At 35.6% G+C, this 25,563-nt stretch overlaps 1 protein-coding gene across 5 annotated transcripts in view; it reads left to right on the forward strand.

Annotated features, from left to right (window-relative positions):
- LOC100412083 (E3 ubiquitin-protein ligase TRIM36) overlaps positions 1–25,563 on the forward strand; it is a 55,418-nt gene that overhangs the window by 22,238 nt on the left and 7,617 nt on the right. For 3 of the 5 annotated variants that reach the window (XM_078365841.1, XM_078365842.1, XM_078365843.1), the window contains exons 3-9: positions 9,820–9,840; positions 10,583–10,908; positions 13,706–13,852; positions 16,697–16,792; positions 20,073–20,326; positions 20,570–20,694; positions 24,502–24,792. In XM_078365841.1, the coding sequence (XP_078221967.1) occupies positions 9,820–9,840; positions 10,583–10,908; positions 13,706–13,852; positions 16,697–16,792; positions 20,073–20,326; positions 20,570–20,694; positions 24,502–24,792 (1,260 nt within the window). The remainder of the gene's footprint in view (positions 1–9,819; positions 9,841–10,582; positions 10,909–13,705; positions 13,853–16,696; positions 16,793–20,072; positions 20,327–20,569; positions 20,695–24,501; positions 24,793–25,563) is intronic. The other 2 variants (XM_002744699.6, XM_002744700.7) reach the window with 1 other exon arrangement.

The following is a 25,563-nucleotide window of genomic DNA, read 5'->3' on the forward strand; positions in this document are numbered from 1 at the left end:
GGCTTCTTTTGTATATAGAGAGTCTTTGTTGATGTTTTAAAGTACTTGGCATCAGAGTTTTAACATTGAGGTCTTACCCACTTGTGGGTAAATAATGTAAACTCCTTTTTTAGGCTTTCTGAAGTATTCGATTCTGTGTAAAAGATGAGCCAACCTATCTTACTAATTTTTTTTTTTTACTCCAGTTGACCTTTAAAAATAACTGACTGCTTTTCTATGGAATGCTGGTGATACACTCCATTTCATGGGAGAATAATTAAAGCCTCAAATTTATCCCTTTCTGTCTCTCTTTCTTCTGCATTTCTTGATTTAAAAATATTACAGCCATGATTAGAAGCCATGTATAATTCTTTCTCTTACTGGCTTTTTTGAGAACACAAATTTTAAGTGTTGAAACTTAGTAATTGGAAGGAGAGATAGGAGCAGTTTGCTTTAAAGAAAAGTTACTACCCATTTTTGATTCAGAGGGTAGCTGAGAAAAAAATTTTTTTACAAGGTGAAGAATGCTAATACCCAAAAGGTAAATCCAACTCACAGGCATCAAATAGTTAGAATGTACCAAAGAAGCGTTAAGGTGGCAGCATAACATATCAGGCCTCGAATGCCCAACAGTAGTGTCCACCATTCGGAGAGGTAGTTCATGAACTGTCCAGGGATAGCGATGGGGCATTTGTAGCTAGAATATGAGAGAGGATGCAACTGGCAGAGGTTTGGAACCTGTTAGTTATGAACTGACTCTCTTCTCTTTGTTTTGAAATACTTTATTTTCTCTTTGATATTTAAATGATTAAATTAATGACTGAAAGTGAACTTTTTAAAGGGGATTTGCTATAAGCCAATTTGAAAATTTATGGAAATTTAAAAATTATGCTAACTTTTTCATCTCTCTTTGAAGTAAAGATATGTAGGAAAAAGAATTGATTGTGCAGGGTGCTAGTATTTGCATAATTTGCAAATATTATTGGCCCCACAGACTCAGTTTGACATATATAATTGCATTTCTTGGTCTACATTACTTCCTTACCTTTTCAAGCCATCATTATTTTTCCTTCTTTCTTTTTTTTTATTTAAAAAATTTTTTTATTTCCATAAGTTTTTGGGGAACAGGTGGTGTTTGGTTACATGTATAAGTTTTTTAGTGGTGCTTGCTGAGATTTTGGTGCACCCATCACCTGAGCAATATACACTGCACCCTGTTTGTAGTCTTGTCCCTCACCCCCTTCCCACCCTTTTGGCCTGAGTCCCCAGAGTCCATTGTGTTATTTTTATGCATTTGCATCCTCATAGCTTAGCTCCCACTTATGAGTGAGATGGTACAATGTTTGGTTTTCCAATCCTAAGTTACTTCACTAAGAATAATAGTCTCCAGTCTCATCAAGGTCACTGTGAATGCCATTAATTCATTCCGTTTTATGGCTGAGTAGTATTCCATCATGTGTATATACCACAGTTTCTATATCCACTCAGTGATTGATAGGCATTTGGGTTAGTTCCATGTTTTTGCAGTTACTAATTGTGCTGCTGTAAACATTTGTAAAATGACTTGTTCTCCTCTGGATAGATATCCACTAATGGGATTGCTGGATCAAATGGTAGTTCTACTTTTAGTAATAATTTTTTTTTTTTTGAGACAGAGTTTCACTCTCATTGCCCAGGCTGGAGTGCAATGGTGCAATCTTGGCTCACTGCAACCTCTGCCTACCAGGTTCCAGTGATTCTCCTGCCTCAGCCACCTGAGTAGCTGAGATTACAGGTGCACACCACCACACCTGGCTAATTTTTGTATTTTTAATAGAGACAGGGTTTCTCCATTTTGGCCAGGCTGGTCTTGAACTCGTGACCTCAGGTGATCTGCCCACTTTGAGCCTCCCGAAGTGCTGGGATTACAGACATGATCTGCGCCTGGCCTCTACTTTTAGTTCTTTAAGAAATCCCTACACTCTTTTCCATAGTTGTTGTACTAGTTTACATTCCCACCGGCAGTGTAGAAGTATTCTCTGTTCACTGTATCCATGCCATCATCTACTGTTTTTGGATTATTTTTTTTTCATTATGGCCATTCTTGTAGGAATAAGGTGGTATCACATTGTGTTTTTGATTTTCATCTTCTTGATAATTAGTGATATTGAGCATTTTAAAATATGTTTGTTGACCATTTGTATATCTTTTGAGAATTGTCTGTTCATGTCCTTAACCCACTTTTTGATGGGATTGTTTGTTTTTTTCTTGTTGATTTGTTTGAGTACATTGTAGATTCTGGGTATTAGTCCTTTGTCGGTTGTACAGATTGTGAAGATTCTTTTCCCATTTATGTGTTGTCTGTTTACTCTGCTGACTATTCCTTTTTCCATGTAAAAGCTTTTTAATTAAGTCCCCAGCGCTTTATCTTTGTTTTAATTGCATTTGCTTTTGGGTTCTTGGTCATAAAATCCTTGCCTAAGCCAAAGTCTAGAAACGTTTTTTCAGTATTATCTTCTAGAATTTTTATAGTTTCAGATCTTAGGTTTAAGTCTTTAATCCATCTTGAGTTGATTTTTGTATAAGGTGAGAGATTAGGATCCAGTTTCATTCTATGCGTGGGTAGCCAATTATCCCAACACTATCTGTTGAAAAGGATGTCCTTTCCCCACTTTTATGTTTTTGTTTGCTTTGTTGAAGATCAGTTGGCTGTAAATATTTGGATTTATTTCTGGGTACTCTGTTCCATTGGTCTATGTGCCTATTTTTATACCAGTACCATGCTGTTTTGGTGACTATGGCCTTACAGTATAATTTGAAATTAGGTAATTTAATGCCTCCAGATTTGTTCTTTTTGCTTACTAGTCTTACTTTGGCTATGTGGGCTCTTTTTTGGTTTCATATGAATTTTAGAATTTTTTTTTTTAAATTCTGTGATGAATTGTGGTATTTTGATGGGGATTGCTTTGAATTTGTAGATTGCATTTGGCAGTATGGTCATTTTCACAATATTTTACCCATCCATGAGAATGGGATATGTTTCCATTTTTGTGTGTCCTCTATGGTTTCTTTCAGCAGTGTTTTGTAGTTTTCCTTGTAGAGGTCTTTCACTTCCTTGGTTAGGTATAATCCTAAATATTTTGTTTTTTTGCAGCTATTGCAAAAGGGGTTGAGTTCTTGATTTGATTCTCAGCTGGGTTGTTCATGTATAGAAGAGCAACTGATTTGTGTACATTAATGTTGTATCCTGAAACTTTGCTGAATTATTTTATGTGTTTTAGGATCTTTCAGGGTTTTTGAGGTAAACAATCATATCATCAGCAAACAGTGACAGTTTGACTTCCTCTTTAACAATTTGGATGCCCTTAATTTCTTTCTCTTGTTTGATTGCTCTGGCTAGGACTTCCAGTATCGTGTTGAAGAGGAGTGGTGAGAGTGGGCATCCTTTTCTTGTTTCAACTCTTCCCCATTCAGTATTATGTTGGCTGTGGGTTTGTCACAGATGGCTTTTATTATATTGAGATATGTTCCTTGTATGCTGATTTTGCTGAGAGTTTTAATCATAAATGTTGCTAGTTTTGTCAAGTGCCTTTTCTGTATCTATTGAGATGATTATGTGATTTTTGTTTTTAATTCTGATTACATGGTGTATCACATTTATTGACTTGCATATGTGAAACCATCCCTGATATGAAACCCAATTGATCATGGTGGATTATCTTTTTGATATCTTGTTGGATTCAGTTAGCTAGTATTTTGTTAAGGATTTTAGCTTCTATGTTCATCAGGGATATTGGTCTATAGTTTTCTTTTCTTTCTTTCTTTTTTTTTTTTGAGATGGAGTTTTGCTTTTGTTGCCCAGGCTGAAGCACAATGGTGTGATCTTGGCCCACCGCAACCTCCACCTCCCAGGTTCAAGTGATTCTCCTGCCTCAGTCTCTTGAGTAGCTGGATTACAGGCATGTGCCACCATGCCTGGCTATTTCTTTTTTGTGTTTTTAGTAGAGACAGGGTTTCTTCCATGTTGGTCAGGCTGGTTTTGAACTCCTGACCTCCCGTGATCCGCCCACCTCAGCCTCCCAAAGCTGGTATTACAAGCATTAGCCACCATGCCCAGCCTGGTCTGTAGGTTTTTTGGTTATGCCTTTTTCTGGTTTTGGTATAAGGGTGATACTGGCTTCATAGAATGATTTAGCAAGGGTTCCCTCCTTCTCTACCTCATGGAATAGTGTCAATAAGATTGGTACCAGTTCTTTGAATGTCTGGTAGAATTCTGTGAATCTATCTGGTCCTGGACTTTTTTGTTGGTAATTGTAAAATTACAATTTCAATCTCACTGCTTGTTACTAGTTTGTTCAGGGTATCTAATTCTTCCTGATTTAAGCTGGAAGGTTGTATCTTTCCAAGAATTTATCTATCTTTTCTAGGTTTTCTAGTTTATTCACATTAAGGTGTTCATAGTACCCTTGAATGGTCTTTTGTATTTCTGTGGTGTCAGTGTATTATCTCCTGATTCATTTCTTTTTGAGCTTATTTGGATTTTCTCCCATTTTTTTCTTGGTTAATTTTGCTAATGGTCTATCAGTTTTATTTATCTTCTCAAAGAACCAGCTTTTTTGTTTCATTTATCTTGTGTATTTTTTATTTTTTTGGCTTCAATTTCATTTAGTTCTACTCTGATCTTGGTTATTTCCTTTCTTCTGCTAGGTTTGGGTTTTGTTTGTTCTTGTTTCTCTGGTTCTTCAAGGTGTGTCCTTAGATGGTCTGTTGGTGCTCTTTTGGACCTTTTGATGTAGGTGTTTAGGGCTCCTCTTAGCATTGTCTTTGCTGTGTCCCAGAGGTTTTGATAGGTTGTGTCACTTTTGTCATGCAGTTTGAATAATTTTTAAATTTCATCTTGATTTCATTTTTTTGACCCAGTGCTCATTCAGGAGCAGGTTATTTAATTTCCATGTATTTGCATGGTTTTGAAGGTTCCTTGTGGTGTTGATTTCCAGTTGTATTCCACTGTGGTCTGAGAGAGCACTTGATTTCAGTATTCTTCTATGTTGAGTTTGTTGAGGCTTATTTTTTGACCTATCATATAGTCTATCTTGGAGAAAGTTCCATGTGCTATTGAATAGAATGTATATTCTGTGGTTGTTTGATGGAATGTTGAGCATATAATAATAACTGTTAGGTTCATTTGTTCCAAGCTGTAGTTTAAATCCATTGTTTCTTTGTTGACTTTCTGTCTTCATAACCTGTCTAGGGCTTTCAGTGGATTATTGACGCCCCCCCACTACTGCTGTGTCTATTAGTAATTGTTTTATAAATTTTGGAGCCCCTGTGTTAGGTGTATATTTAGGATTGTGGATATGTTCCTGTTGGACAAGGCCTTTTATCACTATGTAATGTCCTTGTCTTTTTAAACTGCTATGCTTTAAAGTTTGTCTTGTCTGATAGAAAAATAGCTACTTCTGCTGGGTTTTGGTGTCCATTTGCATGAAATGTCTTTTTCCACCCCTTTACCTGAAGTTTTTGTGAGTCCTTATGTGTTAGGTGAGTCTCTTGAAGGCAGCAGATGGTTGGTGAATTCTTACTTATTTTGCAATTCTTTACCTTTTTTTAAGTGGAGGATTTTTAGGCCATTTACATTCAGTTAATATTGAGATATAAGGTACCATTCCATTCATCATGCTGTTTTTTGCTACATACCTTGTTTTTTTGTTTTTTAAATTATAGTTTTGTTTTATAGGTCTTGTGAGATCTATGCTTTAAAGAGTTTCTGTTTTGATATGTTTCCATGATTTGTTTCAAGATTTAGAGCTCCTTTTAGCAGTTATTTTAGTGGTGACTTGCTTGTCCTGAATTCTCTCAGCATTTGTTTGTCTGAGAAAGACTCTTCTCTTTCCTTCATATATGAAGCACTGCATATAATATTCTTGGCTGATAACTGTTTTTTTTTTTTTTTTTTTTGAGGAGGCTGAAGGTAGGGCCCCAATCCCTTCTAGCATGTAGGGTTTCTGCTGAGAAATCTGCTGTTAATCTGATAGGTTTTCCCTAGGTTACCTGGTGCTTTTGTCTCACAGCTCTTAAGATTCTTTCCTTCGTCTTAACATTAGATAAGCTGACAACAATGTGGCTAGGCAATGATATTTTTTGTGATGACTTTCCCAGGTGTTTTTTGTATTTGGATGTCTAGGTCTAGCAAGGCTGGGGAACTTTTCCTCAATTATTCCCTCAGATATGTTTTCCAAACTTTTAGATTTCTCTTCTTCCTCAGGAACACCGATTATTCTTAGATTTGGTTATTTAATGTAATCCCAGACTTCTTGGAGGCTTTGTTTATATTTTCTTATTTTTTATTTATCTTGTTGGATTGGGTTAATTCGAAGACTTTGTCTTTGAGTTCTGAATTTTTTTCTCCTTGGTTCGATTCTGTTGCTGAGACTTTCCAGCATTTCTATTAGTGTGTCCATTGTTTCCTCGAGTTTTCATTGCTTTTTATGTATGCTACCTATTTCCTTGAACATTTCTTCCTTCACTTCTTGTATCATTTTTTGGATTTCCTTGGGCTTTGCATTTTTCTGGTGCCTCCTTGATTAGCTTAATAACTTTCCTCCTGGATTCTTTTTCAGGTAACTCAGGGATGGCTTCTCGGTTTGGGTCCATTGTTGGGAGCTAATGTGATTTTTGCTGGTGTTAAAGAACCTAGTTTGGTCACATTACCAGAGTTGGTTTTCTGGTTTCTTCTTGTTTGGTTAGGCTCTGTCAGAGGAAAGGTTAGGACTCAAGGCTGCTGTTTAGTTCCTTTTGTCCCATGGGATGTTTTTTGATGTATCCCCCATTTCCTATGGATATGCCTTCTTGGGAGCCAAGTTGTAATGATTGTTCTCTCTTCTGGATCCAGCAACCCAGCAAGTATACCAGGCTCCAGGCCGGTATTGGGAGTTGTCTGCACAGAGTCCTGTGATGTGAACTGTCTTTGGGTCTTTCAGCCATGGATACCACCAGCACCTGTTCTGATGGAGGTGACTGACAGATGATGAAATGGATTCTGTAAGCTTCTTAGCTTTGGTGGTTTAATGCACTATTTTTGTGCTGGTTGGCCTCCTGCTAGGAGGTGTCACTTTCCAGAGAGCATCAGCTGTGGTGGTATGGGGAGGAACAGGCAGTGAGCAGGGCCCTAGAAATCTCAAGATTATATACCCTTTTGCTTCAGTTGCCAGGGTAGGTAGAGTAAGACCATTGGGTGGGGGCAGGACTTAGGTGTGTCTGAGCTCTGACTCTCCTTGAGCAGCTCTTGCTGTGGCTGATTTGGGGGCTTCCCTCAGAGGTTGTGTGGCTCCCAGCCATGTGTGGCTGACCTGAGAGGTTCCCAGGTCCATGGAGTTACATTCCTAGGAGGATTATGGCCACCACTGGTGTGTCATGCCGGTTGTCAGCGAAGTAGGAGAAAGTCAGCAGTTACAGGTCTCCCCCAACTCTCACAGAATCCAAAGGGCCAGTGTCACTTCCATTGTGCCCCCCACAACAGTACCAAGTTTGTTTCCATGCAGTGGGTAAGCAGGGCTGAGAACTTGAAGTCTACTCACCTCCTAGCTGCAAAAGCAAGTATGGCTTTCTTTCTTCTCTTGCCTGTAGAATCTGTACACTGGATTTACACTGTCTCCCAAGTTCTGGCCAAGAGGCTTATCGATCAGTTCAAATTGTTAGAAACTTCATCTGGAGATTTCCTTCCCCTGTGGCCTTTTCCCAGAGCCTCTGGTCACCCTCCCAAAGGATCCCTGTGAGGCCAGGCAAAAATGAGTTAATGGGGGTCCATTGAGCTTCCAGGGGTTTTCCTGCTGCTTCCTTTACCCTTATATTTCACTCAGCTCTCTAAATTGACTCAGCTCCAGGTAAGGTCCAAATCTTCTGTTATCCAGGCCTTCAGTTTCCCCAGTGGTGGTGTGTTCAGGGACAGACAGTCTCCCTTTTCTGCTTCACAGTTTGAGCACTTGAAGTATTTGGGGTGTCTCCCAGGTCCTGCAGGAGCAATCTTCTTCCTTCAGGGGGTCTGTGGGTCTTCCCGATTTCCTAATTTCTGTAGTTGTTCTGGAGCAAAATTTCACGATGCGGGCCTCCACATGCTGCTCTGTCGGAACTGCAATCTAGTCCTTTCTTCTGTCCGCCATGATACCTCTATTTTTCTTTTACATTGTCTAATGTAATTGAGCAATACTATTCAATAGAACTTCCTACTATAATGGAAATGTTCAACTCTGTATTATATAATACGGTAGCCATTAGCCATGTGGCACTTGAGATTTTCAAATGTGGCTATGATAACCAAATAACTGAATATTAAATTTTATTAAACTTTAATTAAACATTAAAAGTCACATGTGGCTGATGGCTACTGTATCAGATAGCACAGCCACAGAAAGTAGAAAGTTGACTCCCATTTTGTTCTTAGTTCCATTGCCTTGATTTTTTCATTGGGTTTATTTCCCAGAATATCCTAAGATTCCCGTTTTCTTTATTGCTCTGAACATCTTGCTTGTTTTTATGAAAACCATGAAAGAAGTATAAGACAGATGAAATAAAAGTTCTTTCACGTTTGTAAGAAATATTTGAGAGCTTTCAAGATCTGTTTAGAAAGATAGCCAAGATATCTATTTGAATGAGTTGTGAAAAATTGTATGTCTTAATTTAATATCTCATTTAAGAAGTTTAGTGTTTTACACTATGTTAGCAGAGGTATACAGAAAAGGAACAAAACTTTTTTTTTTCTTTAAATTTTTGAGGACCCGAATTTGGGTGTCACCAGCGTGCATATTAAAACATGATTTTGTTGTCATTATTTACTTTTTTTAAATCCCATTACTTAATTGATTATAATCTTCATAAAACCAAAAATAACTCATTTTTTAACATCAACTGTTGAGATTAGTTTTCTGTTATTCTAAATTTTCATCACCTAGTTCATGTGTGGAAACCTGCAATTAAATATGAATTTCCATTTGTTTAAACTTGACCACTGCACCAAATCATTTCCAGAATTGTTTGGCTTGTTTTGTTTTCCTAAATGAAATTTTCATTGGCATGTGTTTTAAAAGTAGCTTTGCTGCTTATTTCATTATATGCCTGCTGTGGTGTGAAAGATTTTGGATTGTATTGCATGTTTTTAGAATTATTACCTTCAAATATTTTGGGATTTTCAAATTTGTATGGGCAGCCTTTTTGTATGCATTAATGCTTATAAATGTAAAGGTAAAATATCTTTGAAGGAAGATATTAAAATTTTCTGCATGTTTATTGTATAAGTACATTTTTGGGACCCAATGCCATATAGCATGCTATACCATCCCTTCCAATAAGTAATATTATAGGCTGATTGCTAAATTTTACCTGAACTGATACCATGTCAGACATCTTTTAAGATATTCCTTTGATTGATGACAGTTATATGCAAAGGTTATACTGATGTAGCTGCTTAAAGACCTTTTGTAGTGTGGTATACTAAGTTTAACCATTCATTTTTGGTATTGAATACATGGTAGTGTGAAAGAAGGCATAGGTTAAGAAGTTTGTGTTTATGTTAAGGGAGTTCTTTTGTGAGCAACTAAGACATCATACTCTTAAGAACAGATTTACAAATGAGGGAATATGATATGCTTGCTCCTGTGGAAAATGGACAACCCTGGATTCCTGTGAACCAGTGGGTAAGGACTGTCATGCGTTGGTTTCTTGATTTATTAAAATCAGGATAATAATGCTGAACAAAAATGTGATGTTTAAGGTCATCATTGAATTATATATGTTAATTATTGGTAGTATTTTTGTGGTAACTTTTGGCTTACTGAATTAAGTAATTTTAATGATTCTTTGTTTCAGGTCATAAGAAGATACTAAATGGTTGGTCCCTTTTAAAAATCACTAAATTATAGGTCTATGAATGAATTTTTCACTTTTCTATAGATTGCACTCAATTAACTAATGATCTTCCCTACTGAATTTTTCCAGATAAAACAATACTACAGTGGGAAACCCTCTGTTGTAGCGTTCTTAAAAATTTTGTGGTCACATCACCTACTCTTTTGAAAATCTGATAAAAGCTGTGGGTCTTAACCAGAAAATTTGCATATGTATATAGATATTTTGTGCACAATTTCAAACAGTTTATGGATCTGCCTGGCACCTCTTCATGGGCCTTGTCCTAGGGAGCCCTGCTCTTTCATGTATTGACTTATTTCCTGTCAGTCAGCAATGACTGTGTTTATTTAAATGCTTTTGGATATGATATATAAAGGTAGCTATAAATGCTCATTATATAATTTTAAAAGATCTTGACCACATGTAGTATTGTATTATGTGTTTTACCTATCTATGTTTGATTTAGTATGGGTTTTATGTGGACTTACTATAGAATATTTTTCTTTTTGATTTGATAACTATTTAGTAACTTGGGCTTGTCTTTTGTATACTAAGGAAAAATTTTAAAAACATTTTCACAATTCAAATTTATTCACGTGGAGCCACTTTGGATACTGTTTTTGTGATGTATTTGTAATTATATCTTTAAGACATGACTCCTCTTTTCTTCATTCTAATCATTTTCCTACTGCTGTAACTAAACAAAGACATATTAATTACACAGGCTGGAAGCGCAATTCATTGACCCCGAGAACAACCGTTTTCCCTTGCCCTGGCTGTGAGCATGATGTGGATCTTGGAGAACGAGGAATCAATGGTCTGTTTCGAAACTTTACTTTGGAAACTATTGTCGAAAGATACCGGCAGGCAGCTAGGGCAGCCACAGCTATTATGTGTGACCTTTGTAAACCACCGCCTCAAGAATCTACAAAAAGCTGCATGGACTGTAGTGCGAGTTACTGTAATGAATGCTTCAAAATTTATCATCCTTGGGGTACTGTAAAAGCTCAGCATGAATATGTTGGCCCAACTACTAACTTTAGGCCCAAGGTAAGTGAAGTTTTCATTAAGTTAGGATGTTATTTTAACTTAATGTTATGAAACTTATATAACTTAATGTTATGAAATAAATTATTGCGTATAGAACTTGACAGAAAGGAAATAACTTTAAAAGCAGGTATAAGAACTTAAGGACTAGTTGCTGGAGTTACTTACTATGAGGCTAAAACTCTTCACTATCAGAGGGCAATATTGTGGTTTATTTCTATTACTATCCAGTGTGATATAATACAATGAATGTTCATAGTGTTAGCTCTGATTAAAGAAAGTTATCTCAGATATACTCTTTAAGATTGAAATGGTTAAAGTTAAAAAGCTTTTTGTGTTTTAGTGTGATAAATCCGTAATTGCTTAAAAGGTTTGACTATGAAACATATTTTTCTGTTTTTAGTTAAAATTGTACAATGAATAATGGTGATTAGAGCCTAATATTTTGTAGCTTGTGATATAATGGTTATATCATTATATCTGAAGTATAATTCGCATTTCTTAAACATTCTTAGTAATTTCTTTAATATTGCCCCAAAGAAGTTTATGTATTGTTTGCCCTGCTATGTGCCTGGAAAGAAGACTGATCTTTTGATATCTTCATTTCTTTCTGATTTACATAGATTTTTAAAACCTATCATTGAGTTTTTCAAAGTTCTTAGTTCTTATAACTTAGTAACTTGTGTACAAAAATCTATTTGCATTCGTAAGCATAAAACCTTTAATTTGTAGTAAAAAAATGGAGAAAAAAATCTCAAAAGGTTTTTTGAAATTGTTATTATTTCATATATTAAATAGTGAAGGATTGGTAGATTAAGGCAAAAACAATCTTATGCTATCACATATTGAATGACCTTTCTCAAACTAAGTCTGGCAGATTTATCAGATAGCTTTTAATTCTCAATTATGTTCCTGATTTTAAAAGCTCAAGGCCATCAATTTAAAAAAATTTGTGACCTCACTGGGTACAGTGGCTCATGCCTGTAAACCCAGCACTTTGGGAGGCTGAGATGGGTGGATTACCTGAGGTTGGGAGTTTGAGACCAGCCTGGCCATCATGGTGAAAACCTATCTTTACTAAAAATACAAAAAAAAGTTATCCGGGTATGGTGGCTCACACCTGTAATCTCAGCTACTCGGGAGAGGCTGAGGCAGGAGAATTGCTTGAGCCCGGGAGATGGAGGTTGCAGTGAGCTGAGATCACACCACTGCACTCCAGCCTGGCCAACAGAGCAAGACTCTGTCTCAAAAAAAAAAAAAATTGTGACTTCAACCTGATGTTTTAATGTTTATTTTAAATCATTAATTAAATTTATTATAACTGTTATACCATGAAATAACCTTTGATGATTAAATGAATTTTATAAGGCTTGGGTTTTTGTGAATTATAGGTATAAGGAAATTTTGAATATAGTCTTACAGTTTCTGTTTACAAATATAATAAAAGATAGATGAGAGAAGACCAAAGAAATATGAATAGGTTATACTGAGAAAAATTTTATTTTTTAAATGGTTAGTGCTACTCAATATAGGAAAATTCTAAATTGGTGTCCAAAATGGTGTCTCTATTGGTCTAGAATATTTATCTATAAAGTTGAGTTCTTTTGATCCTTTCTTGGATAGATAAACTTTGTATTTTATTTCAAATGTAATGGCTTTGGGGATGTAAAAACTTGGACATGCTGATAAACTTGAAATATTTTCCAATTGTTTTTCTCCTGAACCTATGTATTGGTATTAGGACTTTCCATATTGCACTTTTTGTTTGTTCATTTTCAATGTCTGTAAGTTAAAAAATTAGCTGGGCATGGTGGCACATGCCTGTAATCCCAGCTACTTGGGAGGCTGAGGCAGGAGAATCGCTTGAACCGGGAGGCGGAGGTTGCAGTGAGCAGAGGTTGCAGTGAGCCGAGATCGTGCCATTGCACCCCAGCCTGGGCGATAGAGCGAGACTCAAATAAGTAAATAAATGTCTGTAAGTCAGTAGACCAGTTACAGTTGCTTAAAATCTAATCTTTTGGAATCTTTAACAACTTTTGGATTTTATTAACACACTAACTTAAAGGAATCTCCCCTTTCTATCAAATGAAAACAGTTATTTTACATAAAATTTGATGTTATTTATCAGATAGCTTTTAATCCTCTACGATGATAGTTTACAGAGTACATAAAAAGGTAGACAAATCAGAAAAAGAGTTCCAAATTTGGTCGGTGCATTTGTAATTTGTAAAAGCAAACACATCTAGAAACTTACAGAGTTTTCTGAGACTCTTAGTAATGGATTTCTGTTACTAAGGCCATGAGTCTCATAAATTGTTATGGTACTTCATTAAAAATATTGACTATGATCGTTAAGAATTGCCTTGTCAGTGTGGTCAGATGGCCTTTCTAACTTTTTTAAGTGTTGATTCCACTTGAATCTGATAGGAATGAAACTCTCACTTTCTTATCCAAAAGTTTTGGAGAAATAACTTGGTTAAGTGTTGATTCCACTTGAATCTGATAGGAATGAAACTCTCACTTTCTTATCCAAAGTTTTGGAGAAATAACATCTACATATTATGATGAGATATGGGATCATATTACATATTAATCATTTGAACCCTCAAATTGAAAAATAATAATTTTGATATAGAGAATTTTCATGTGATGTATCAAGCATTTTTATTTCTTTTTACATTCATATTCACTTAAATGGCTTTATTTAGTGGTTTTATAAAGCAAATCTTTGTATATTGGTAGTTTGTCAGATTACTTGAAACCTAGATCCTTAATCACACTTTTACTCTTTACTCAATAGATTTTAATGTGCCCAGAACATGAAACAGAGAGAATCAACATGTACTGTGAATTATGTAGGAGGCCAGTTTGCCATCTCTGTAAGTTGGGTGGTAATCATTCCAACCACCGTGTAACCACTATGAGCAGTGCCTACAAAACCTTAAAGGTAGGACTTATTTTTGGAACAGAATTTTGATTCTTTGTAACTTTATGCCTTTAACTTTTTCATTTACAAAATCATGGTGTGTTATATGGTCTTTTTTCTACTAAAATGAGTTAAAGTGTTACTTAATGATCTACTACTGTTAGGTTGTTAGTATTCCTGATCAGCAGTTCTTTGTAGTACTGATAAGACTTGACATATATTGATACCTATGTTGTATTAGCTTTGAATTTTGAGGGAAGAGAAAAGGATGAAGGATACTTCATCAGGATCCCTAAATGAGCCCAATGTCTATTATAATGGATGTGTACATAGGAAAGACATACATCGAAGGGTTATGGCTTTTTAAGACACTTGATTCTTAGAATTAGTATTTTGTTCATTCTGGTGGACCCTTAGAAATACTTCTTTTCTGTTAGTTTTATTGATAATGTTTAAAACTTCCAAATTTGATAATCAGCAGCAAAGCAGGCAATGGTATGATACTATTTTTTTGTTTTATTCTTTTTCCCTTTAAACAATATTTTAAAAAGAAATTGTTTATGTACCTGCTACCTTTCCCTTCCTCTCTTTAACAGTATGTGTATGCATTTTTTTGCCTCTATATAATTGCATATATGCCAACTATTACATGTTTTACATTTTATATTTGTGTTGTGCTCTATCTTCTCTGCACATTTGGAATACATACAATTGTTTAATTTTTCTTGCCTACTAATTTTCTCATGTTTCACTAGTAGGTCAGTTTTGATCGATTATTTTTCTCATTAGAGTTTATATTTCTCTGCTACCTTGCATGCCTGGTAATTTTTGATTGGCTGCCAGTTATTGGACACTTTTGTATTCCTACAAATGCTATTTTCTTTGAATATGTGATTAAGTTACTTGGAGACTTTGGGGTCTTACTTTGTGAGGCAAGACAGAACAACATTTAGTTCTAAGGGCTAATTTTACCTGAGTATTGAAGTAAAAACCTTTTATTACTATTTTCAGTGTCCTGTGAATTTTGAGTGATTTTTTTTTTTTTTTTTTTGGACTGGCTGGTGGGGAAGAGGCACTCTTCCCAGCCTTGTGTAAGCTCCTGGGATTGTTTCCTCTGATGCTTTAGGGTGATTCTTTGCCTGGCCTTGGGCAGTTTCCTTACACACAAGAGTTGATGACAACTGCTGAATATGTAAGGGATACTGGTTTGTGCCTCTTTGGAGTTCTTTCTCTTTACAAAAGTCTCTTCTTAGGTACATGCCTTACAAACTGTGGCCTCATTGGACTAAGCTGCATCTCTTCAGGGTTTTTGGTTAGCCCTCAGGAGACTCGGATATACACCAGTGTTTGAGAACCACCGATCCAGAGAAAAACTGAGAAATTTTGGAGTCCCTGAGAAATTAGCCTCTGATTAGTTCCTAGAGAACTGGGGTCCTGATTTATCTAAAGGAGTTAGAGGTAGCCTTATCTTTTTACATTTTAATTTTCAGTGTTTGGTGCATAATACTTTTTGGAGACCTGTGAATAAGTGGACATCTTGATACTTGGTTAAAACTGATCTAGTCTTTTAAAAAAATAACTGGCTAGATTTGAGTGGACTATGACTGGAGCTGGCTCAGATAAAAGCTATTCTCAGATAAAGGTATAGTTGGCCAGATACTTTGAGCTTTAAAACTCAGAGAGTGTGGTGCTTTTAGATCATGCTTCTGAATTCTGTCATGTATTCTTCTCTGGTCCTTACCTCTTTGACCCAATTAACTTATATTTTTCTATCTTGTAGTTATAAATTAAACTGCTATCATAGAACTAAGCCTTACTTCAATTTAAATGGCCAAATTTATCTCATTGCTAGTGTAGTTACAAAAGAGTACCACCACTTGCACCTAGTACTTCTGGTCTCCGCATGGGCCTGATAGGGATGGTATTAGAATTGTCATTTTACTTTCAACTTGGTGCTGAGAAGTACCTCTCAGCCTATGGAATAGTGTTTAGTGTTTCATAGTGCCCTCTTCTAGAGCACTATGGTGGTAACTCAGCCTGAAATGCTCAGATTGGCCTACAAGGGCTACAGCTTGAGAGACGTTTTCTGGATGTTCTTATTTAGACTCCAAATACATTTTTCTGTTATAACTTTTTACCCTATGGTGTTTAAGGGCTTTTGTGTGTTTTTTTTTTTTTTTTTTTTTTTTGCATATTTCAGAGTAGGTTTTCTGGGCAAGACCAGGGATCTTACCAAAACCTATGATGATATTTCTATGGGAAAGAAACTATACTTATTTCAGAATGTCTGCCTTACAGACAGATTATTCAGTGAGCTCTGAAAATTGCCTATATTTGTAAAACTATATTTTCCTTATTGTGTAGCTATTTAATAAGCTGTGATGGACTGTGAGTATTATTTTGGAAGGGTTTTCTTGCTATTCCTATAGTGTATAAGGGTGTGTGTGTATATGCATGTGTACATGCATATACATGTATAATTTTGTCTTAATTATAAAATCTGAAGACAAAACTATTTGAATTGCTACTCTTCTGTTTACCTAGAAGCCTGAGTAGTAGGAGCTCTAGGAATGATAATGAAACAATAAAAATGTAGTATTTTTATATTCAGAAGTTTTGACTAATTTAAGCATTATTACCTTGTTCTCTTTTCCAACCTGATTGTAATCTTTCATACATCCTTTGGCTCTCTGTTCCTATTAACTGTTTACTCTGGGTTAATAATGATAATGGCCATAGTTGATTTTATTTGTTTATCAGAGGCTGTAGAAGAGGATGAGTCCTGTGTAATTAAAAAAAAAAATTCTGCAAGGTCTTTGTTAAACTTCCATTTTGTCCATTTGTATTATGAATGTTTTTCAACAGGAAAAGCTTTCAAAGGATATTGATTACCTTATTGGTAAGGAAAGCCAGGTGAAGAGTCAAATTTCTGAACTGAACTTGTTAATGAAAGAAACAGAGGTAAGTGATAAAGTAACTTGCATATTTTAAGTTATTGTTATTTTATCTAGACATTCATTCATTTGTTCATAAAATCCTGAGAGTAGTATATGTGCTGGGAATACAAAATCGTGTTAGATTTCACCCCTGCTTTTCTGGGGCTAGGGAAACAAATGTAAAAAATGAATTGTAGTGTTGTGCGATCACTTCTGTGATATAGCTAGTCATTAAATGATATTGGAACACAGAGGGAAAAATGATTAACTCTTTGTGTGGTAATTAACAAGATCTCAAAAGTACTTAATAGTAATGTAAGGGAAATGAAAGGTTTTACTTATTACGTTTTAAAAAATGAATAGATCACTTTTGGAAAATGCACCATTTGTGGCTTGGACCAGGTTTGTTTTAAATTTCAGGTATTCGTGAGTGTATATCCTATATATGTTCCTCCAGAGACGTATATTAGAATGTTCGTGGCTACCTTGTTTGTTATTGTCACAAAGTAAGATCTACATAAATGCCCATTAACAGTAGAATATAAATAGCAGTAAAAATGATCTGCAGCTGCACATAACAGTGTAGATTAATCTTGCAGTAATGTTGAAAGGAAGGTGCCAGATTAAAGGAATACATACTATGTGATTACATTTATAGTCAGTACCAAAAAAGGTGAAACTGGATAATGATGTTAGAGTTGAGGAGGGGTAGTGTCTGGAAAGCTTATACGGAAGCTTCTGGGATACTGGTAATGTTCTTTTATCTAATCTGGATTCTCTGTTGGATTGTGGTTACATTGAGTGTGTGTGTAAAGATTCATTAGTCTTTATACTTACATGTGTATTTTTCCATTTGTGTATTATGCTTTAATAAAAAATTGGAAAAGGAGCAGCATTTAAAAAATATAGTAAAAGAGGATTTGATTGGGTTATTTTAAAAGTCCAAGTATTCTTCATTGACTTTGTTGTACACTTGTTTTGCTTCTCTGTTTGAAACAAAGTTGAGCCATTACTCCTGATCCTTTTTAGTAATTAAACGTAAAAACATCCCAGCTAGTATGACACTGTTACTTGAAGAAATGTTTTTTCCAATATAGGGTGAAATCATTGAGAAATCATGGGAATTAACGCCATTACCAGCACTGCTTTTGTTTTTTTTTTGTTTTTTTTTTGTTTTTTTTTTTTGAGACGGAGTTTCGCTCTCCTTACCCAGGCTGTAGTGCAATGGCGCGATCTCGGCTCACCGCAACCTCCGCCTCCTGGGTTCAGGCAATTCTCCTGCCTCAGCCTCCTGAGAAGCTGGGATTACAGGCATGCACCACAGTGCTCAGCTAATTTTTTTGTATTTTTAGTAGAGACGGGGTTTCACCATGTTGACCAGGATGGTCTCGATCTCTTGACCTCGTGATCCACCCACCTCGGCCTCCCAAAGTTTATTTTCCTGATCGTTACTGATTGCATTCACTGCCCTAAGTCACTCATTCTTCCATTCAGTTTGAAGTGGCGTTTTCTTTTTCATGTTTTTGTCAGATTAAATGGTAGACTCTTATTTGGTATAATCTCTCAACATAAGCAGATTATCACCTTAATAGGTTGCTTCAAGTGTTGTATCTTTGGTCATTTTATTAATAGCCTTGTTTGTTGGTCCTCTCAGTCCTGCTGCTCTTCAGTTCTGAAGTAAAGACCCAGAGTCTGTTTTGGGGTTTGTCATCAATAGGTTCGAAACTGATGAACTTACGTATTAAGTATTCATGTAGACACTGATTCCTTGGGATCCTGGGGACATTATTGAGTTGTTTTGTATCATTTGCCTAAGCTGTATCTGTAGGCTTATCAGAATCTTTATTTACACTATATAACTTGCCTCCATTCTTGACTTTTACTCAGTGATGATGGTGATGCTGTCTTTTTTATCTGTAATTAGCTGGAAAAAAAACTATGTATAATGATATTTCTGAGTTTAATGTTGTGTCAGTGAAATACTATCAAAATGTCACTATGTTCTGCTCCTTCCCTTTTAAAAATATGTGGCTGTTGGGGTTAGGAAATAGGAAGAGATTTGGAAAAAATTTTCTTTGATTATACGTGTTGGCTAGAAGCTATTGGAAAATGCACAGTACACCTCTGCCATATATTGTCAGCTTTTAAGAATGTTCTTGAAGACTTTTTCTGTTGGCTGTCTGAGTCTTTTTATAAGTGCTTAGTAGTGCTCTGCCGGTCTTTTCAAAATCATGTTCAGCTCTGATTTTATAGGAATTCAGACTGTTTAACAAACACTAGCATCATTTAATGACAGTTTATATGAAAGAAGGAATCCCTATAGGTAGGAGCAGCTGAAGTTTTAACCGTTGAGTTATTTCCACCGCCTTCATGTTCACGTCCAGTGAGAGGAGTTCTTTCAAACTTCCTCTGTAGTGATTGATCTTGGACTCTGATACTAGATTGGCTGCTTGGTCCACAACTCTGAGTTACAAAACCCCCTCCTCCCAGAGCTTTCGTTGGGTTTTTTGAGACAAAGGAGCCTCACCTGGCTTTCTCTACCTAACCCAGGTGTAGGAAACCCAGACAAAGAACTTTACATTTGAAACTTTTCTGGTTCCCGGGTGGAGTGGGGAAACTCCTGCCTTTAAAACCATGCCCTTGACGGATGGAAAGAGAAGTTCTTCAGTTTTTTTATCCCCTATTTTCAGAAAAGAAAAACAGAAAAGGAAGTGAAATGATTAGTATATGGTCACACAGCTAAGTCAGGATTTAATTATTAAATTAATATGAAGATACTTTTATATCTTAGTAAAGAATGTAATTATTTTAGTTTTGTGGCTTAAAACATTTAAAACTTGGAGTAGCGCAGAAAGGGTTAAACATTTCTGAATTTGAAATGAATGTCAAACTCTGGAATTGTGTTTTTCTGTTTTTGGTTAAATCAGTTCATTTCTGCTTCAGATTTTTTTTATATACCACTGAAAGATTGTTATCTAATTGACTAAATTGTCTATTGCCAGACTTTGGAGATGAAAAGCTTAAAAAAGTACAATATTATAAAATGACAAAGTAAATCTGAATAAAAGTTGTCAATTGTTCTTTGCTAAGTATATTTGATGCCAGAATATTGTTCTGAAAATTTCAGAGTCAGACAAAACTTTTTTTTTTATAATATCTAGGTTAGTTTTATTGAATTTGGATAATTTTGTCATCACATAGAGGAAATGTAATTATGTAGAACTTTGTGGAAAGCCATTTGGGTTTAGTGGATGAGTCGATGCTTTGTTTTATCTTAGTGTAATGGATAAATTGGTTTTTCATAGTGTAATGGAGAGAGGGCTAAAGAAGAAGCAATTACACATTTTGAAAAGCTCTTTGAAATTCTGGAAGAGAGGAAATCATCTGTTTTGAAAGCAATTGACTCATCTAAGAAACTAAGATTAGACAAATTTCAGACTCAAATGGAAGAGTACCAGGGACTTCTAGAGAACAATGGACTTGTGGGATACGCTCAAGAAGTGCTGAAAGAGACAGATCAGTCTTGCTTTGTGCAGACAGCAAAGCAGCTCCACCTCAGGTATTCATTTTTACTTCTAGCTTTACAACCTCTTGAGTAATGTCATTAAATGCTGCTGTGTACTCTCATGTTAGCTCTGAGTGGTTCTTAATACTGTGTTAATGTGAGGTACGTCTTGCTTTCATTCTTAACTTGAATTTTGAGTGAAGTGTGGGTTTTCTCTTATTAATCATGTTGCAGATATTTAGTCTGATTTGCCATCTTAAATAATCATTTTTATATAAAATATTTATCTGTCTGCAGAATACAGAAAGCCACAGAATCTTTGAAGAGCTTTAGACCTGCAGCTCAGACTTCTTTTGAAGACTATGTTGTTAATACCTCTAAACAAACAGAACTTCTTGGAGAATTGTCTTTTTTCTCTAGTGGTAAGTCTTAATGAAGGCAAAAACCTCATTCTTTTTGTCTGAATTTGTATTGTGTTGAAGAAAGCACAAGTTCTCCTAAGTTTGACATTATAAAGTGGCATCTCACTTGCCCAGGACCACCGTAACATCCTGAGATCATACCCTATTTATGTTTTTATAACTATGTTTTTATGCATAAAAACTGTTCCATTAAACAATGTTTAAACATTGTATAAATAGCATTTTGCTGTGTGTATCCTTTTTGTAAATTTTTTTTTAGAAAACAAATATTTGTTAATATAGGAAATTTTGGTTTAAAGCTATATTTTAACTGTTTGCAGTATTTCATAATTAAATAAATCATTTTCCTACTAAGAGACTTTTTTTCTATTTGTTTTTTTTTTCTTTTATAAGCAATGCTGTATCACACATCCTTGTCAGAATTTTGTTGGGCATGTGTATGTGAGTTTCTCGGACAGAAACTTAGACATAGAATCTGCAGGCTGTTTACATTGCTATATTAGTTTGCTTGGGCTGCAGTAACAAAGTACCTTAGACTGAGTGGCTTAAACAAATTCATTTTCTTACAGTTCTGGAGACTAGAAGTCAGAGATCAAGGTGATGGCAGGGTTGGTTTCTTCTGAAGCCTCTCTTCTTGGTTGATAAATGGCTGTCTTCTCCCTGTGTCTTCACATGGTCCACCCTTTGTTTGTGTGTGATCTAATCTCCTCTTTTGTATAAGGACACCAGTCATATTACAGTAGGGCCCACTCTAATGACCTGATTTTAATTTAATTTCCTCTTTAAAGACCCTATTTTGAAGCACAGTCACATTCTGAGGTGTGTACTGGGAGTTAGGACTTCAACTTGTGAATTTCTAGGGGTGAGAGGTGGGGTATGGGGGACTGGGGGAGGATGTAGTGCGGCCCATAACACTTGCTTCTGTTTGTATTTTGCTACCCCCTAGTAGGGAGGTCTTCCTTGTCTTTTTTTCTTCTTTTCTTACCTAATTCCTCTCCCTAAGGTTTTTCTTCTAGTGATGGTGAGCAATGACAATACTTACAAAGTAATTATAATGTACTTACTTTATAGATACAGATTTGTAGATTTGTACATTAATAAAAGGAAATTTGTCTTGTTAGAAGTCTAAAACTCTGAAGGATTACTGTGACCTCCTTTTCAAATCTATACCTGAATCTGGTTCTTATTATGACTATCTTATCTTTACAAATATATATTTGTCATCACTTAAAATGCTGATTGTATTTCATACACTTTACTCTGTTTCCAAAATGTATATTCGAATAGTTTATATACATATTAACTATATATCTATGTCTATATATATCTATATATTTATAAGCTTACATCAAAGTCCTAGGTCCTTCCTCCCTGTGAATCCCAAAATGGTTGCTGGAAAGGTGAGGTTGAGGATGGGTAATCCTGGGGTATAGCAAGGAATCACTAAAATGGATGGATGAGAATGGGATAGTCGTCACCTAGCTTCTGCCTGATGGATCTTCTCACTTTTTGCTACATGCACCTTTTTCTTTTTAGTAAGCTGTGTTTCAAAAAAAAACACAGAAAAAGGGTATGGGGTAGGGGGCATACTATTTGTGTTATTTTGTAACTTTTTTTTAAATTTTAAAATTATTTGGGATAACTTTCCAGATCTCGTTATGGCTGCGTAACATTCAGTTGTATAAATGCAGCATATACACACATGCTTATACATTGGGGAATAAGGAGAGGAGAGAAACTTCTGCTTCTTATTTCATGTCCTTCTCTGTGATTTGACATAAATATGTGTGTGTAGCTTTTATAGCTTATTGTTCTTACCATATGATTCCAGCAGTTAAGCTTGGGAATTGCTCTATAGAAAGGACTATGCATATGTACAAAGATTTAGCTTTTAATCATTTTACTTTTAGTGAAAAACCAGAAACCTGTTTCCAAAAATAAACAGTTAAATGTTGATATATCTATTTAGTAGTGTACCATTGAGGGGGAAAACACTGGCAGGATCTATACAAAAAGGTTATAGTAATTACTTTTGAGTTACTTAAAATCTTTAATATGTATTTTTAAGTTTCTGATTTTCTTACAAAATATGTATCATATTCAGAAAAATTAATTTGCTTTGCAACTCTACCGAATAAAATATGAATATGGAAAGAAGTCATATAATATTCATTGAGACGCCAGGTGTGGTGGCTCATGCCTGTAATCCCAGCACTTTGGGATACTAAGGCAGGCACATTGCAAGATCAGGAGATGGAGACCATTCTTGTTAACATGGTAAAACCCCATCTCTACTAAAAATACAAGAAAATTAGCCCAGTGTGGTGGTGGGTGCCTGTAGTTCCAGCTATTCAGGAGGCTGAGGCAGGAGAATCACTTGAACCTGGGAGACAGAGGTTGCTGTGAGCCGAGATCATTCCATTGCACTCCAGTGGGCAACAAAGAGAGACTCTTTCTCAAAAAAAAAGTATTCATTGAGAGTTTGATATTCTTACCAGACTTAGATTTTAAAATATTAAAATAACAGTTCATAAGAGCTTCTGCACAGCAAAAGAAATAATCATTAGGGTGAACCAGCAAAAAAATATACAATTAAAAACCAACTCCACCAAAAAGTGGGCAAACGATATGAACAGAGACTTTTCAAAAGAAGACATTTATGTGGTCAAGAAACATGAAAAAAAGCTCACCATCACTGGTCATTAGAGAAATGCAAATCAAAACCACATCGAGATACCATCTCATGCCAGTTAGAATGGCAATCATCAAAAAATCTGGAGACAACAGATGCTGGAGAGAATGTGGAGAAATAGGAACACTTTACACTGTTGGTGGGAGTATAAATTAGTTCAACCATTGTGGAAGACAGTATGGCAATTCCTCAAGAATCTAGAAATAGAAATTCCATTTGACCCAGCAATATTACTGGATATATACCCAAAGGATTATAAATTGTTCTGTTAGAAACACACATGCACATGTATGTTCATTGTGGCACTGTTTATAATAGCAAAGACTTGGAACCAACCCAGATGGCCATCAATGATAGACTGGATAAAGAAAATATGGCACATATACACCATGGAATACTATGCAGTCATAAAAAAGGATGAGTTCATGTCCTTTGCAAGGACATGGATGAAGATGGAAACCATTCTCAGCACACTGACACAAGGACAACCAAACACCACATGTTCTCACTCATGGATGGGTGTTGAACAATGAGATCACATGGACATGGGGAGGGGAACATCACATACTGGGGTCTGTCGGGGGATGGGGGGGCCTAGGGGAGGGATAGCAGGGGTGGGGGAGTTGGGGAGGGATAACATTAGGAGAAATACCTAATGTAGGTGACGGGGGGATGGAGGCAGCAAACCACCATGACTTGTATATCTATGTAACAGACCTACAAGATCTGCACATATACCCCAGAACTTAAAGTAAAATAAAAAAAATAAAATAATAGTTTGCTTATGGGAGGATATAGATAAAAAATTTCAAGTCCTGGGTTGTTATTCTGTAGGTAGAAGGCATGTGGCTAAAAAAATTCACTTGTGGTTTTGAGTCAGTTTTTGTCTGTTTCATTCTTTTTTCTCCTTTCACTTACAAATATAAATATACCTTTTAAATATAAAATATATGAAAATATTTAATACATTTAAGTTTTGTGTATTATAAATTTAGAAAATTATTGGACAGTATAGAAATCATTAAATATTGCTTTTATATAATTTTTATTGAGAAAAACACAGGTTTTAAAACATAAATATTTTAACATTGTTTTTTATTTCATAATTCTTTCAGGCATAGATGTGCCAGAGATCAATGAGGAACAGAGCAAAGTTTATAATAATGCATTGATAAATTGGCACCATCCAGAAAAGGATAAAGCTGATAGCTATGTTCTTGAATATCGGAAGATCAACAGAGATGATGAAATGTTGTCATGGAATGAGGCTGAAGTGTGCGGAACAAGTAAAATAATTCAAGACCTGGAAAACAGTAGTACCTATGCTTTCAGAGTAAGAGCTTACAAGGGTTCAATCTGTAGTCCTTGCAGCAGAGAATTAATTCTTCATACTCCTCCAGCTCCAGGTATGGTGAATATCAGGAATAAAAAAATCATAGAGTTGCAAGAGACCTTGATAAAGTAGACTAGACAATATCTCCATGTAGACCTGCATTGAAACAAACTCTTGTTTTTAAGACTCGGGAGAAGTAGCTTCTATTACATCTGGGATTTAGAAATTAACTGAATACTTGAATTTTTACCTACTAGGCTGAGAACAGGATTAGGTTTTAACTGATGTCAGATAGAGAAAAACATGGAAGAAATTTGGGTGAGCAGAGCTATTAAGTTGGGATTAAAATAGCATAAATGCTACCTTAAAAGTTTTAAGTATATGATTCTATAGTTTTGGTTAGTTTATGGAAATCTCTAAAACACAGGATCTAGGTAGGTATTTTTTAAAAAATTATTGGTGTAATATCCTAAAATATAATTTTGATTTAATCTAATTCTGATTTGTCTGGATTTTTAAAATTTAACTTGGCATTTCTCAGCTAATCGGGACGGAAGCCATTTATTAGAACTACGTGAATAGCTTTTCCTCCTGTGCTAAAAGTTCCTCATGCCCAGTCACCATTCCCTCCCTTTCCAAGTAAAAAATCCACTGATACTACATATAGAGCACGGAAAGATTTTTATAGAGTGAGAATGACTAAAGTTTTGTTGATGCTCACTATGATGTATCCATGAACAAGGGATATTTAGAAGCAAAGTTCCGCTCAGCCTGGTTAGGAGGAAAACGTTTTCCCCTTTCAGTTTCTGCCTTCGACATACCTTTAATTGTATTTTAGATCCAC

The sequence above is a fragment of the Callithrix jacchus genome, chromosome 2 (genome assembly GCF_049354715.1).
Source record: "Callithrix jacchus isolate 240 chromosome 2, calJac240_pri, whole genome shotgun sequence".
In the NCBI taxonomy this organism is placed as follows: Eukaryota; Metazoa; Chordata; class Mammalia; order Primates; family Cebidae; genus Callithrix; species Callithrix jacchus.